Here is a 15,988-nt window from a genome sequence, read left to right as displayed (position 1 = left end):
TGAGTTGGAACTTAAATAGTGGCAACACTGCTGTGGAGACGCTATGCAACGGAATCTAATATTGTCGCTGATAGCACACGTTGGTTACAAACCTACCTTACCTCAGAGCAAATGGACTCGCCATTCCCACATCACCTGCGTGCGCATAAGCAAGAGAAACACAGTCACATCTGAGCTAACGGTCCAACGTAACGTTATCACTATGTTTTCCAAACAGGAACAACGGAGTTGGATCAAGACGGAATGTGCCAGAGGTCGTACAGCACGGCAGTGTCATCAAGATCTTCAAGAGGCTTGCGGGGAATCTGCATTGCCTTACAGAACAGTGGCACGTTGGGTAAAAGCCTTCAACGATGGTCAGCAAGCTGTGGTGGACATTCATCAGGCAGGTCGTCCTACAAGTGAAGAAGGAGTGGATGCTCTTGCCGCGTTACTGGACAGTGATCGTGAGCATTCGCTTCAGAACTGTTGCAGAGATTTGACACGCAGTAGACCACTCCATTCGCATCACAAACAGAGTAGGCTCTGCTAAAGGTATACTACGACTTCCACATCGCTGGCAATGGGTTATACACAATGCTGGTGACTACATTGAAGTACAGTAAAGGTTGCTAACATGTAACTCTTTTGTATCTGTTGTAAATAAATAGTTGCCACTATTTACGTTCTAACCTTTGTATATAAATCCTGTTTTCCCAATCTAGTCAGTGCTGCATTAATTATGGTTGTACTGCAGTTGTGCATAAATTTCCATTGTGGTCTTGTGTAACATTAACATTAATGGTGCTATTTTATAGGAAGAAGTATTTTAATCAGAGCTTGTTTTAACACCTTTCCTCATTGTATTGTTACTTTTACACAATAAAAAGTACAATAATGATGCTGATGAAAGAATGTACTACAGAAAGCACAAATTTATATTACTGGGTAACTAAATTAATATGACGCCTTTCAGTTGACCTAATAACTGTATTTCCTTGCTCTCCTGACCTGGCTTATTATTTTTAGGTGTTAGAGCATAAGTGAATATAACTGTTGTGATCCTCAATTCATGGTGGTGTGCCTCTGGCAGCATTCACCTTCTCGCCGTGTTGCTTCATGAAATTCTGCTATTATGTCGTGGCCCAGTCAGCTGTTCTGTCATGACCTTAAGTAATCTACGCTCCTCTCTCTTGTGCTCTCACTTCAATGCATGAAGGCAACCCTAGCCTCAGAGCTTTCAGGCCTCATTTTTTGACCCATTAGAGAATTGACTTTGTTGTACCATATGTGTAATTTTCTCTTTATTTGGTCTATGTTTTTCTTTTATACCTCAGTTGTCAAAAACTTACTGGAAATTTGTTTTGTTTTTAGTCCTTAATCTTTCTCAGGGTTCTTATGATCCACATTTTCCATTTCCCACACCAAGTTGATACACTGACTCCTTATCTCATCACTATCCCCGTACATAGTCATGACGGGTGGCTCAGAGGCATGTTGGGAACTATTAACCTAATTCATCCATGGCTTAAAGGCCCGGAAATAATTTCTTCTATATTCATCCAGATGCCGTTCGTGAAAGCCTAAGTTGTTATATTTGATTTAAAGATCAGTTCATTTTCATAATGACTGCAATAACTATTTTGTTGTACAATAGGTTTGATACAGAACAACTTAACTGTTACAGAATTTCGAGCAACACTTTGACTTGTAGCTAGAGCCTCCGTGGCTCAGGCGGCAGCACTCTGGCCTTTCACAGCTGGGTTCCGTGGTACAAGTCCTGGTCATTCAATGTGAGATTTGTGCTGGACAAAACAGAGGCGGGACACGTTTTTCTCCGGCTACTCCGGTTTTCCCTGTCATATTTCATTCCAGTAACACTCTCCAATATAATTTCATTTCATATGTCATTCATTAATCATTGCCCCAGAGGAGTGCGACAGGCTTCGGCAGCCGGCACGATTCCTATCCTCGCCGCTAGATGGGGGCTTCATTCATTCCATTCCTGACCAGGTCAAACGACTGGAAACAGGCTGTGGATTTTCATTCATTTTGACTTATACCTGTTATGACAGATGCTTTTCAGAAGTGGTCTTCTTAATTACTTTTTACACATGTCATAAGCTCACACAACAGATTTGCTTTGACATGCCAATAGAAGCTGTATGTGTCATTTTCATATTGACAGAAAATTGTTCCTCACGCTGTTCTCCATTGACATGCACAAATCTACAGGTGTACATCTCTCACATCCCTGAATGTTGTAAGGAGTAGCTACCAGTGGCACATATGATAATGATAAACCATAGGCCTGAGCCAGGATCAGGAGTTTAGAGCACCAGTGCTCTACCATCTGAGTCACTCACCCTAACTCCTTTCCATTTTACCATTTCATGTTTCACAATCCTGATTCCTAGAAGACTCATTCACTTCTTGATGCATTTCTTCTGCACTTAAATTGTCTTCCAAATTCCTTTAGTCACATCTTAGATTCTAGCATGTTTCACGATAGTTTAAGATAAGACAATTAATTATGATAGATACACAGTCCAAGATTTGATATCAATACTTTTGCAGGGCTGTTGTAAGTTTATCGCTTCCTATGATTCTCATAGAAGACTATGCAATTAGAACTTGCCTTCCTACAGAGACTCTTTTATGATTTGATTCTCATACGTGTTTGATGGATTTTTCTATGACAATCTAGCTAGTTCTTCATGTCCTTACATTCTGCACATTAGTCTTCCTTTGACCAAAAAAGTTATACAATGAATTATTTTCAAAATATTACTTCTCATGATGTTCTTCGACCATAAAGCTCCCCTACATACTTTATATCTTTCAACTAATAGTTTATAGATGGTGAAAAAGTTCAAGCTGAAACTGACCATGATGTGAACATGGCAACATTTGGTAGATGATACATGGGCTATTCTCCATGTATCACATGCCTGTCACCGAGTACATCCACATCCTTGACATATTTTGAAGTAAGATCAGCCTATTATTAATGTTCAGGATGGATGTAGGACATGATTATATTTTTTTGTTGGTTTCCAAAAGGTAGTTAATAATGAAAATTTAAGAGGTCTGTTCAATCCTTCCAATTTTTGTCTATATTTTAGATTGGATTTGAAGGTGGCCATGGTCTGACTTTCACCCAATGCACGAGGAAGTTTTAAAATAAATTATAAAAATGTCCCTGTGATGTGAACTCTTGTAAAACTGGAGGTGCCCAATATCCACAGGCACATGAAAATACAAGCTTACTTTTTAAAGTTATATGACTCAGTTCTTTGGAGATTTCTACTTCCCAGTATGATTTATCTTTCATCTGTCCTCCCCAGATATACTCTCCTCACAAAATTATTTCCTTTTACTGTTCAGCCTTTTCCATTTTTAATGATGACAAAGTGATTTTATATTTTCCACTAACTACTCCTATGGTTTTCAGAGAATACTGAGGTGCTGGAATTTTGTCTTACAGGAGCTCATTAACATGGCAATAAATCCGCCGACAAGTAATGAACTTCAATCTGGTTCCGTATTGACTTTAAATATCTAGAAGCTAGTGTATTCGAGCACCTTCAAATATCATCGGACTGAGCCAGGATCAGGAGTTTAGAGCACCAGTGCTCTACCATCTGAGTCACTCACCCTAACTCCTTTCCATTTTACCATTTCATGTTTCACAATCCTGATTCCTAGAAGACTCATTCACTTCTTGATGCATTTCTTCTGCACTTAAATTGTCATTTATCAACCCCATTTCTTCTGTTACATTAAAATTTTCCTAGTTGTTTCATTCTATCATATTTTTAATGTATTCATTCAAGAAGCCATAAATAAGTTTAAGGCAAATACCACAGGAGTAAATGTAAATGGGCACCATATCCAAAGCATTTGATTTGCAGATGACATAGCAATTGTAGCAGACTCCAAGAAAGAGTTGTCTAAGATGCTGAATGTATTGTCATCAGCACTGTCAGATTCACGCTTAAACATTAATGTCAAGAAGACCAAGATAATAGCTGTGAGTAAACATCCTGAACGAATTCACATCAACATCAAGCTTAGTGACAAAATAGTGGAACAAGTTACCAGTTTTCCGTATCTAGGAAGCCTGATCACCATTGACAACAGGTGCAACAAAGAGATCAAAAGGCAAATAGCACTTGCCAAACAGGCGTGTAGTAATAAGATAAATCTTTTAATCAGTTCAAAAGTAGAGTTTGGAATTAGGAGGAAATTTGTGATTTCTTTTGTATGGAGTGTGCTATTGTATGGCTGTGAATCTTGGACAATCAGAGATCAGTATTGGAAATGACTGGAAGCGTTTGAGATGTGAGTTTGGAGACAAATGCTAGGGATTAAAAGGATTGAAAAGAGAACAAACAAAAGCATTCTAGAAGAAATTCAAGGGAAGAGAGAACTGATGTTAATGATACAATGAAGAAGAGCTAAATTTGCTGGCCACATCTTGTGACACAATACCTTTCTTACCAATCTGCTCGAAGGAAAAATCACAAGGGAGAAAGGCCGAGGACGATCGAGGGAAAAATTCCTTCAAGACTTGGCACAGAGTCTCCATTATGGTTCTTATTATGAAATGAAACGAGGAGTTGAGGACAGGAAAGAATAGTTGCATAGACAATGTGTGCACTGATGATGATGATGATGATGATGATGATAATGATCTTTAGAAGATGAGGCAGCAATCGCTGAACGGAGTTATGAAGTTATGGTCTTTCTCACTGTCATTCCCAAACCACTCCTTTCTGCTCTATTCCTTACAACTCATTTACAAAGTCTGTTGAATGAGTTGCCTATTATGTGTTGCTAGTGTTGATAGCTTTTCAAAGAAAAAAAAAATTCTATTTTAGGTTATACCATTTCAAGCAGCTACAATGGCATACTGGAACTTTGAAGAGTCACCCGTTGTATTAATAAATTGACATCCTGAATTTCAGAGATGAAGCAATGAATATACTGTATTAAGAAGTGTTTCCTGAGAACGTTAACCTGTATAATGATGGAATGTTAAACAGGATAGAGGAGATGGGAATTCTGATGGACGTCCATTAACAACACACAACTGAAGGTGAACAAAGTCAGAAAAAAATTAGTAAAATAACCCTTATTTTCGTTTTTCCAATGTAGATTAATGCAGATTCATTTGTGAATGTAGTGATTTCTTTTGGTAATTTTATTTTGTTTGTCATTTAGTTATCTGTGATACATTAAACTGTGACCAAATTATTTGAAGGAGTGCACATTGTCCATGTGAATGTCCACATAAGTATTACAAAAATGGTAGTTTGCATGTTCTTATCAATAATTACAACTTGAAGTCCAAAGGTGTCCATCGCATATAGGTCAAGATTTTAACACCAACACTAACACAAGGTTAGAACCACATCAAAGGACATTGTAACAAATACGATAATCAGAGGAACATTTTTAATAACCTCCCTGTTTTAACTGTGCAGTGTTTACATTATATGTACTTTTTTACGTCAAGACAACATTTTTTATTACATAGACAGGTGACCCCAATAAATTTTAGATGCATGTGCAAGCAATATCAATCTGAATAGACCCATATGTAACCACAAACATATTACAGGACATAAGTCAACACATACCAACTGTAATATATTATTTTATTGGTGATTGTAATTTGCATGAAATGTCTTTTCTATTTATGAAATTAAGGCTGAAGATGACCCAATACAATAGTGTTGAAACTACTCCTGATGAGTAATAAGTAATAACATCAAAATAATGGTAGTGAATAAGTGGACCTTCCCATTATTGTTGACAGTGATCAATCATCAATATCGACCAAAATGAAATTCATTTCATATGAGTTTCAAGTGATGTTGTAATGGTATCTTAATAATAACAATCATGTTTAACAGCTGCGCATGGACATTCTTTGAGAGTTGATTAATGAGGTAGCCATTGAAGCTGATAGAGACATTAAAGGTTAAAATGCAGAATTAAGAAGATATAAAGTAATGAAGTTACTTCAACATTAGTGACAGCTTTAAAAGATTTCAGCAACTGAAATTATAATTGATGAGGGTAAGTTATGATTTATACATCTGAGATATCATTGGAACAAAATTACATTTTATGTTTACAAGTGTAACAAAGAGTTACTGTAAACTGAACCCTTCATGGGCAGTGGCAATTCATGACCATAGGCAGCGAAAAAAATTGAAAAATAAAAAATGCGCACAAAATTTCTTAAAATTTAATAAATCGATGAAAATATACCCAAATTAACCACATGTCTTATTTAAGAGTGCAAACCCAACTTTGAAGTGGTCTGAAGACAAAATAAATATCCTCTTATAATTTTTTCATTGGAAGAATGGCACAAGGGACACTCCATGATATAATCTTACGATGGTTAACGTTAAGTACACATTAGTCCTCGGTATGTCTACCCGTTAGTCCCATTTCCTGATAAGGGGCTGGGGATGAGGTGAGATGAATTTATATGGTGCATTTGTACAGCTGGATGCCCTTCCTGATGACAACCTCATTTGAGGAGCTAATGAAGGTGAAATGAATGATGGTGAATGAGATTGGGTAAGTAGCTGGAAAGACATGGCTGTGGCCTACAAACAAGAACTGTCCCGGCATTTGCCTGGAAGTGAAAATGGGAAATCATGGATCATTCAATATTGACATTAATCTATTTTTGCAATTTATAAATTTAATTCTGGGTTTCTGTATTAGCATTAAACTCAATTTTGGTTTCAAGAGATGATTTTCACCTTCCAATACTTTTTAATGGCTAATCTATGATTACATAAACTTAGCTTATCATCTATTTTGGACTAGGTTAACATCTAATTAGTACATGTTTCATCCCAACTTGTGGGACATCTCCAGCTAAAAAGTGTGCAATACAAAAACTGAGACAGACAATAAAACATTGGGTAATTTAAAATCAATTAAAATATGTTCAACACTGGTAAAATGTTTGGTAATACTTGAGAAAGTTTGGTAGCATTCCAATCTATGAAGAATAACGTGCACTAAAGAAATGTTTTGCTGAGTGGTTTTTTTTTTTTCTTCCTCTTCTAGGAGAATGATGTTATTGTCATTAACACTGCATTGTATTTGATTAATATTTATGGTTGGTTGAACGTATATATGTAAAATGAGTGCTCTTTACTTACGTTCTTATGGATTTTAGTTTGTTTGGACAAGGGGAAATTCCTTTAAATCATAGTTGAAGTTTGGTAGGAACGTAGTGTTATCCTTTGATGATAATGTGTAGTTAAGAGTTTGAAATAAAAAGAGGAGATAAGAATGGTGTAGAAGTGAAGAAAAACCTTGTTGTAGTGTTGGAAATGGCGAATGTATAAGAGATTAGTTCATAATTTATGTTCATAACTTATTTTTCAGATCTTAAAAATGGAAGTAATTGTTTTAAACAGTGCATGAATATATTCCATGTTGTGGATCATAGTCACGTCTCTAATGATAATTTTTTAAATTTACATTTCAAGTTATTTGTTGTTTAATATCAATAAATAAGAATTATTTATTTATAGTAATTCTGGCATTATTATTTCGATATATGATAAGATTTTATGATTTTAGAGAGTTTTAATTGGGGGGATTATCATCCTCTATTTAATTAATTGACATATTATCCTTAACTGTACTTTAGTTAAATTCATTGTGCCCGTACCATGTATTATCTGAAACGTACACCCTGCAGATGAGAAAGAGATCCCTGAAGAAACATGGAAGCTCACGATGAGGATTGAAAATAAGGAAGGATTTCATATTCATCGAGCTTAGCCGTGGTCGTTGATTTATCTTCTGTCTGTACGTACGCGTACAACCTTTTTATAAGGTGACATTGCATTGTTTGCTGCCAAAAACAAGCTTGATCTCCAATGACAAACCAAAATATGTCACACTGTTGTAGTATTGAATAGGTGGAAACAATTACCCTCACTCCTTAATGTAAACCTGGATTCAATATGGACCAAAAATGGAAGTTTTTGATATTAAACAGGATAGCTTACCAAGCAAAGACTAAAGCTCAATAATATATGAGCTTAAGAATAAAAATAGGAAAGTTGAGCAAGGATATAAACTTTATTAAAAAGTGTATCATAAACAATCTGACACCTAATTAAAAAAAATGGAATGAAAAACAAAACAAAAACATATGACATGAGACAAAAAAATATTGAGAATAATCCAACACAATAGTGAAGGCCTCTGTAAGTTTTAAAGTTCAGATATACTGGGTCTATGATTGTTGACGATGCCCAACTTTTTGAAGAAGTGATTGCAAGTACTTTTCTTTTTTTTTTTTACAAATTGTTTTATGTCACACTGACACAAATAGGTCTTATGGCGACAATTGCAAGTATTAACACAGTCTGAACAATGATAGGGATCATTTGTGATAACTGGATGATAAAATACATCAAAGCAAAGATCTATCACACTGTCGCCCAATATCTCGCACTCTTATGTTAGAAATGCTTGGTCGACAACAAAAAGGACTATCAACAGTAAGATACAAACTCAACATCTCCCAAAGACAAGCTGACAGTTACACAACACATACTGTATAGCCAACCCACTCTATAAACTTTCCTAAATCTGTATGATAATTGAGGCATCATTTCAATGATTCAACATTTAGCTAGAATCTGGCTGAAGTGGATTGCTCAACTATTTTATAATTTTTTATTTATTAAATAATGCCGTTGTGCCTCCTCCTGTTCTCATAAAATATTTAAATATAACGAGAGTACTAATGAATGGTCTGGTAAGAACATGAAATATCTCAGTTGACTTTCCAACAGCAATTCACTGATGAAGCAACGAGAAGGGCAAAACAGGTTTGATATTTAACTTCAATTAAAATTGTAATCAAGTACAGTCATGACTTTTTCTTTTCCTCAAACACTGAGATGAAGTAAGATTAGGAAGAATGTGACATTAATTCAATATAGAATAAGAGGAACATATTCTTATTTTATACAATATACCTTATCATGGATAATAAGTCTTCTAGTGGTTGTACATCGTTGACCTGCAGTTCCAATACAAGCAAACACAGACGAACGGACAACCATATCCAAGTCTGCATCTTCTGCAACAATTATTGCATTGTTGCCCCCTAATTCTAGTAGAGGACGTCCAAATCTATTTTGCACTTCCACCCCAACCTAGAATGAATGTAACAAAAGCTATTAATTATTTTGTTTAAGAGTAATAAAGAAACCAAGAGCTCAGTGAGAGAAAGGAAGGTGAGGGGATGGAAGGAGGGATGGATGGAAACTAACAGTAAAAAGAAATGAAAGGCAAGAAACTGTGGGAGTAGATGAAGTTGCAGTAGATAAAAATAAATAAATAAATAAATAAATAAATAAATAAATAAATAAATAAATAAATAAATAAACATACAAACAAATAAATAAATAAATAAATAAATAAATAAATAAATAAATAATCTGCATTTAGGGCTGTCGACCAGGTGGCAGATTCCCTATTAATTGTTTACCTAGCATTTTCTTAAACATTTTCAAAGAACTTGGAAATTTATCGTACATTTCCCTCGATAATTTATACCAATCTTTTACTCCTCGTCTTATAAATGAATATTTGCCCTAATCTGTCCTCTTGAATTCCAACTTTATCTTCATGATCTTTCCTACTTTTCAAAGCTCTGCTCAAGCTTATTTGTCTACTTAAGTCATTCCACGCCAACTCTCCTCCAACAGCTCAAATCATACCACATATTGCATATTATAAACTTCATTTTTGGCCTGTATGGACAGAGTTATACTTGAAAATTGTATCAATTAATCATCGATCGATCACTGATGATCTGCATTTAGGGCTGTCGCCCAGGTGGCAGATTCCCTATTAATTGTTTACCTAGCATTTTCTTCAATATTTTCAACGAACCTGGAAATTTATCGAACATTTCATTTGATTTTTTATTACAACCCCTTACTCCTCATCTTATAAATGAACATTTGCCCCAATCTGTCCTCTTGAATTCCAACCTTATCTTCATACTAGCAAGATACCCGGTGCTTCGCTTCCACCGTCAGCTGAGCCTGTCAAATACGTCCTCAGTTCGTACATCAAATGGTTTTGGGGGAACGACTATTTATTTTATAATCTATCACTCACTTGAACCTCATATGGAAGAAATTGAATGTTTTAAACAATATCTGATTTTAACATCTAGGGCGTAAAAGCGACCAACCTGTGAAATTTTGATTTTGTACATCAAACCGTAATGGAGGAATTAATACTTTTTTAAGGGGTGAATGTTTTGAAATATTTCTTAACATTATAACATCATTAAAAAAGAGTTATGTTTGTGCATGAAACGGTTTCAGAAGAATGGATATTGTATTTTTGAGAGTCAACTACCATCTAAACCTCTCGATGGAGAAATGTTTTGAAGTATGCGGTATTTTACACGTGGAACATAAAAGAAGACCCTTCTTATAAAATTACAACTTTGTACGCCAAACAGTTTTGGAGGGATGGATAACTTAGTTTACGAAGCTAACCTCATTTGACACTTTGGCCTCCACCCAGAACACGTCCTCCCATTTCCCCTTCACACTCACTGCTCAACGTAGCAACTACCAGTACTTGTTTTCAATTCAAATAGACACATACCTCAGCAGAAGTGAGTCCTTTCCCGCGCATTGGGCCCAATAACAAGGAAGTAAGTAATACAATTTAAATCATATATTATATTATTTCATCTTCCATCTCTCTTTACTTATACTTAGTTTTTCTTTGAATTTCAGACAGAACATTATTCAGTTCCACAAATAACTTTACTGCTTCGGCCCCATGTTAACTTGAAATCCTGGAACGTTCAATTCTAAATACAATTTAAAGGAATGTCTATCAAAGATCTTAAGGATTTTTTTTGTCAAGAAATACTTTGAATCCAAGTTTTTATTCACTACTATATTCATCTTACGATTTTATGAATACAACTGTTAGTTTCCACAAACTTTATCATCAAGAATTTTAATTAAAAAAGTGAAGTGTTGATTATGCAGAGAAATGGTCAACCTGAAGGTTACATTGAAATAGAGGGTAAAGAACTCAAGATGTCCAACAAATTCAAATATGTAGAAAGCATGATATCAGCAACAGGCTCCACTGAAGAGGAACTTACCAGCAGGATTCATGCTGGAAGAACATTCTATAGAGTTGTTCAAGACCTGATATGGAACCCAAAAATACCATTGAGATGCAAGCGAGCAATTTATCTGACTTATTACATGCCAATTTTGACATATGGGAGTGAGACATGGACCATGAGGAAAAAGGATGAAGCAAGGATTCAGGCAGCCGAAATGAGATTCATCCGAGCAATGGTTGTCAAAACAAGACGAGATAAAATTCATAATGAGAACATCAGGGACATGGCTCAGGTTGGCAGAATGCAGGATAACATAACTCTGCATAGACTCAAATGGTATGGTCACATGTGAAGGATGGATCCTGATCGCATACCCAGAAAAATGTACGATCTGCAGTTAAAATATTCAAGACCAAGATGGCAGCTGAAATGAAATGGCGTATGGCTTTTAGTGCCGGGAGTGTCCGAGGACAAGTTCGGCTCGCCAGATGCAGGTCTTTCGATTTGACACCCATAGGTGACCTGCGTGTCGTGATGAGGATGAAATGATGATGAAGACGACACATACACCCAGCCCCCGTGCCAGCGAAATTAACCAATTAAGGTTAAAATTCCCGACCCTGCCGGGAATCGAACCCGGGACCCCTGTGACCAAAGGCCAGCACGCTAACCATTTAGCCATGGAGCCGGACAAGATGGCAGCTAAGAATGCGATATACAGACATGGTGAAAAACGACATTCAGCAACGAGGAGGGGACTGGGACAACAACGAAGAAGGAGAAAAGTACAAAGACAGAAGTTGGTGGAGAGGCTTCATTCGCCGACCCATCATATAGATGGAACGACGTGGGATATGTATGCATGTAATGCACATCCATTTTATTGACTATGACTTGAAACTTTAACACAAAGTTTGCTAATAATTTAAATGTCCTAGTGTATAAAAGTATTTTTAATTTGTCTTATCAATCTAGTAATGTAATTTTTGTATCTGTATTGTGAGATTTATTCTAGCTGATGATGCCCCTTAGGGGAAGAAACATGTACTAGATTTAATAAATTATATATGTATTGAATAGGAGGACTGCTTAAATATAATATTTAAGTTATTCTTAAATATTCCCTACTTTATTTTATAGTCAAAACAGGTTTTTATCTAAAATGAAGATGTTAAAACTTGTTACATGTAATACATATATGTGTGTTTAATTCTTAATAATCAAGTTAATAGCTATGTTAATAAGCTTTTATTGTGTCAATTAATAATAATCAATTTGATTTATATAAGTCTCAATGTCTTTGTTCTTCCAGAAAAAAAAAAAATTCTTAGACATAATCTGCTATATCAGAATCACTAGCAAAATTGCTTACATTACTTTGTTTCTCACCAAACAGAGCTTTTTCAATTTCAGATCCCAAAATCAATTTTTCTCAGAACTGGCCCACCAATACATCCCCTGATAATATTCACCTTCTTCTTTTGACTATATGAAGTTTAAATTCTTAACACAGATGGCAGTAAAGATTAAGGCACCTAAGAGTAGATAGTTTCTAATTTGTCTCAACAGAGTGCATAGGGCAAATTATTCCTCTCTTCAATTGTGCATAAAAGCGGCAGGCTTACAAAATATTTACTATGAAATATAATGTCGTCAGAAAGATCAAGGCTTCTAGAACTCATTGGTATACACAATTTCCATGAACGCTTGGTACATGCCGTACAAATGCTGATTTCACCTAATAGTCTGTGGAGATTACAGTATATGAATACGGCATATCGACGCAGTGATTATTAAGTGCAAGCGTACACATGTAGGAAGACGTTAATGAGTATGTGGTTATAACCAGTAACAGCCATGTACATTATGGCATACAAAAAAAAAAAAAAAAAAAAAAAACACTACATATTTCACAAAAAATTTAATGTTAGTCCATTTGAAACGTGGTAAAATTCAAATAGTTTGATATTACAACAATGTGGCAATGTATCATAAATTAATAATAATAATAATGTTATTTGCTTTACGTCCCACTAACTACTTTTACGGTCTTCAGAGACGCCAACGTACTGGAATTTAGTCCCTCAGGAGTTCTTTTACGTGCCAGTAAATCTACTGACACGAGGCTGTTGTATTTGAGCACCTTCAAATACCACCGGACTGAGCCAGGATCAAATCTGCCAAGTTGGGGTTAGAAGGCCAGCGCGAAGTCAAGTAAGGATGACATAAAATTGTTAGTGGTAAAACTGTAGAAGTATTGCAAAGAAAGTAATAGAATTAAGTAATTTAATATATATACTGTATATTTAACAGATATTGTAAAGAGAATTGAATCAAGGCTAAGAAGTGATATTATGGATGCAGAAATTTTCTCACGGAACTGGAGTGTTTATTGTAGAGACAGGTTAGGAATGAAGAACAGCCAGAATAAATTTGGAAAGACTGGTGGAGGAGAAAAGACCTGCAGGAAGACCTAAAACCTGATGGATGGACATGACCAGGGTTGATCTAGTTACCAGAGGATGGTCAGTGGATGATGTTCTCCATGACAGGTTGTATATGGACAGGAAGAAGTGGAAAAGGCTCATTAACAGTACCCGGGAAACTGGAACTGTAGAATGATGATGATGATGATGATGATGATGATGATAATGAGAAGGGGGAGGGGGGGTTGAATGCTCATACTGGTAAAAGAATAATTTGTAAGGTACAAAAAAGTTAGGGATGAGGAACATGAAATTCTTGCTGTAAGATTTATCTAAATAATAAGTAATAATGTTACTGTTTTTACGTCCCACTAACTATTTTAATGATTTTCGGAGACAGCGAGGTGCTGGAATTTTGTCCTTCAGGAGTTCTTTTACGTGCAAGTAAATCTACCGACATGGGACTGTAGTATTTGAGCACCTTCAAATATCACAGGGCTGTCAGACTTGAACGTGCCAACTTGGGTTCAGAAAGCCAGTGCCTCAATCATCTGAGCCACTCAGCCTAGCTTATCTGTAGGGATAATAGGCAACTTCATGTTACTGGGTTGTACAGACCTGGCAAGGCTGGTGTTGACGCTAATGCAGAATTATTAGATAAGATAATATAATCAGCTATGTGGAGATTGACACAGAAAGGAACGTTATTTTAGCGGGTGATCTGAACTTACCAAATGGTAACTGGAAAGGGAATTACAAACAACAGAAAATATGCCCAACAAATGGCGAATGAGTTAATATGGGAAGGACAGCTGAATCAGAAAGTGATGGAACAAACTAGAGAGGAAAATATTCTAGACGTGGTGTTGATGAAACCATATGAGCTCTATACAGAAACTGAAGAGATAGATGGTTATAAGTGATCATTATGCTGTTTTGTCATAGTTAAAAATAAATGCGATGGAAAGGAATGTTGTAAAAGTAGGGCTATTAGCCAGTACCATATAGTTGACAAGAGATGCATGAGTGTAAAAAAAAAAAAAAAAAAAAAAGCACTTATGATCAATGGAAAATAGTAAATAAAAATATAAACAGCCTATGGATGGTTGAGGAGTGTGGAAACAGATGTGAACCTTTCAAAGTGGTAAGGAATGCTAAGGACCCACAGTATTATAACAGGGAAATAAAGAGATTAAGAAGAAGGTGCAGATTAGAAAGAAATAGTTACGAATGGTTGCTGGAGTAAAAATGGATTGAAGGAGCTTACTAGGAAATTGAATTTAGCAAAAAAGTCAGCTAAGGATAACATGAAGGCAGACATTATTGGTAGCCATATGACTTTTAGGGATCAATGGAAGGATATGTATTGTTACTTTAAGGCAGAAACAGGTTCCAGGAAGGACATTACAGTGATCATTAATGAACAAGGGGAATGTATATGTGAGGACTTGCAGAAGTATTCAGTCAGCAGTATGTAAAGATAGTTAGATATAAGGATAATGATAGAGGAGACAACTAATACTGGCAAATTATTGAACTTTACTTATAATAATAAAGACATTTACAAAAAGATACAGAAGTTGCAAGCCAGAAAGGCAGCTGGGTTTAATAAGATTTCTGGGGATATATTAAAGGCTATGGGTTGGGATGTAGTGCCACATCTGAAATACTTACTTGAGCGATACCAAATTACCAAAAGAATGGAAAGTTGCAATAGTAGCCCCAATGTGCATGAGAAGGGTGACACACATAAAGTGGATAATTGTAGGTCAGTCAGCTTGACATGTTGTTTGTAAGCTCTGGGAAAGCATTCTTTGTGATTATATTAGGCATGCTTGTGAAATTACTATCTGGTTTGACAGAATGCAGTTCGGGTTTAGGAAAGGTTATTCCAGTGAAGCTCAACTTGTAAGATTCCAGCAAGATATAGCATATTTTAGATTCACGAGATCAAATGGACTGTAACACTATTGATCCATCCAAGGCTCTGGATATGGTAGATCATGGGAGATTACTGACAAACATTAGGGCTATTGGACTAGACAAAAGAGTGGTTGAATGGGTGGCTACATTTCTAGAAAGTAGAACTCAGAGAATTAGAGTAGGTGAACTGTTATCTCATCCTGTAATGATTAAGAGTGGGAGGTTCCACAGTGCAGTATTATTGTACCTTTAGGTTTTCTTACATACTTCAGATGTCCCGCGAGCACCGTACTCTCTACTTATAAATGTCCCGCATGCAGTAATGATGAACGGGATGTCTACTAACTGATTTTTACAGGCAGATTACATCAGAATATGAAGAGATAACACCCGGATGAATGCTTGCAGCATGTTCCTCAGCACTACTTGTCTAATGCGCCCCCTTGGATTACCAAACCTTGTTTTCAACCTCATAGTACTAGCACTA

The 15,988-nt window shown here is 35.9% G+C and overlaps 1 protein-coding gene across 1 annotated transcript in view; it reads right to left on the bottom strand.

Annotated features, from left to right (window-relative positions):
- The window catches only part of Aldh7A1 (aldehyde dehydrogenase 7 family member A1), a 155,069-nt gene that overhangs the window by 79,921 nt on the left and 59,160 nt on the right, over positions 1 to 15,988 (bottom strand). Inside the window, exon 5 of the mRNA XM_067141845.2 lies at positions 9,018 to 9,197. Within this exon, the coding sequence (XP_066997946.2) occupies positions 9,018 to 9,197 (180 nt within the window). The remainder of the gene's footprint in view (positions 1 to 9,017; positions 9,198 to 15,988) is intronic.

The sequence above is a fragment of the Anabrus simplex genome, chromosome 2 (genome assembly GCF_040414725.1).
Source record: "Anabrus simplex isolate iqAnaSimp1 chromosome 2, ASM4041472v1, whole genome shotgun sequence".
NCBI lineage: Eukaryota > Metazoa > Arthropoda > Insecta > Orthoptera > Tettigoniidae > Anabrus > Anabrus simplex.
This window is presented reverse-complemented; position numbering and strand designations above follow the sequence as displayed.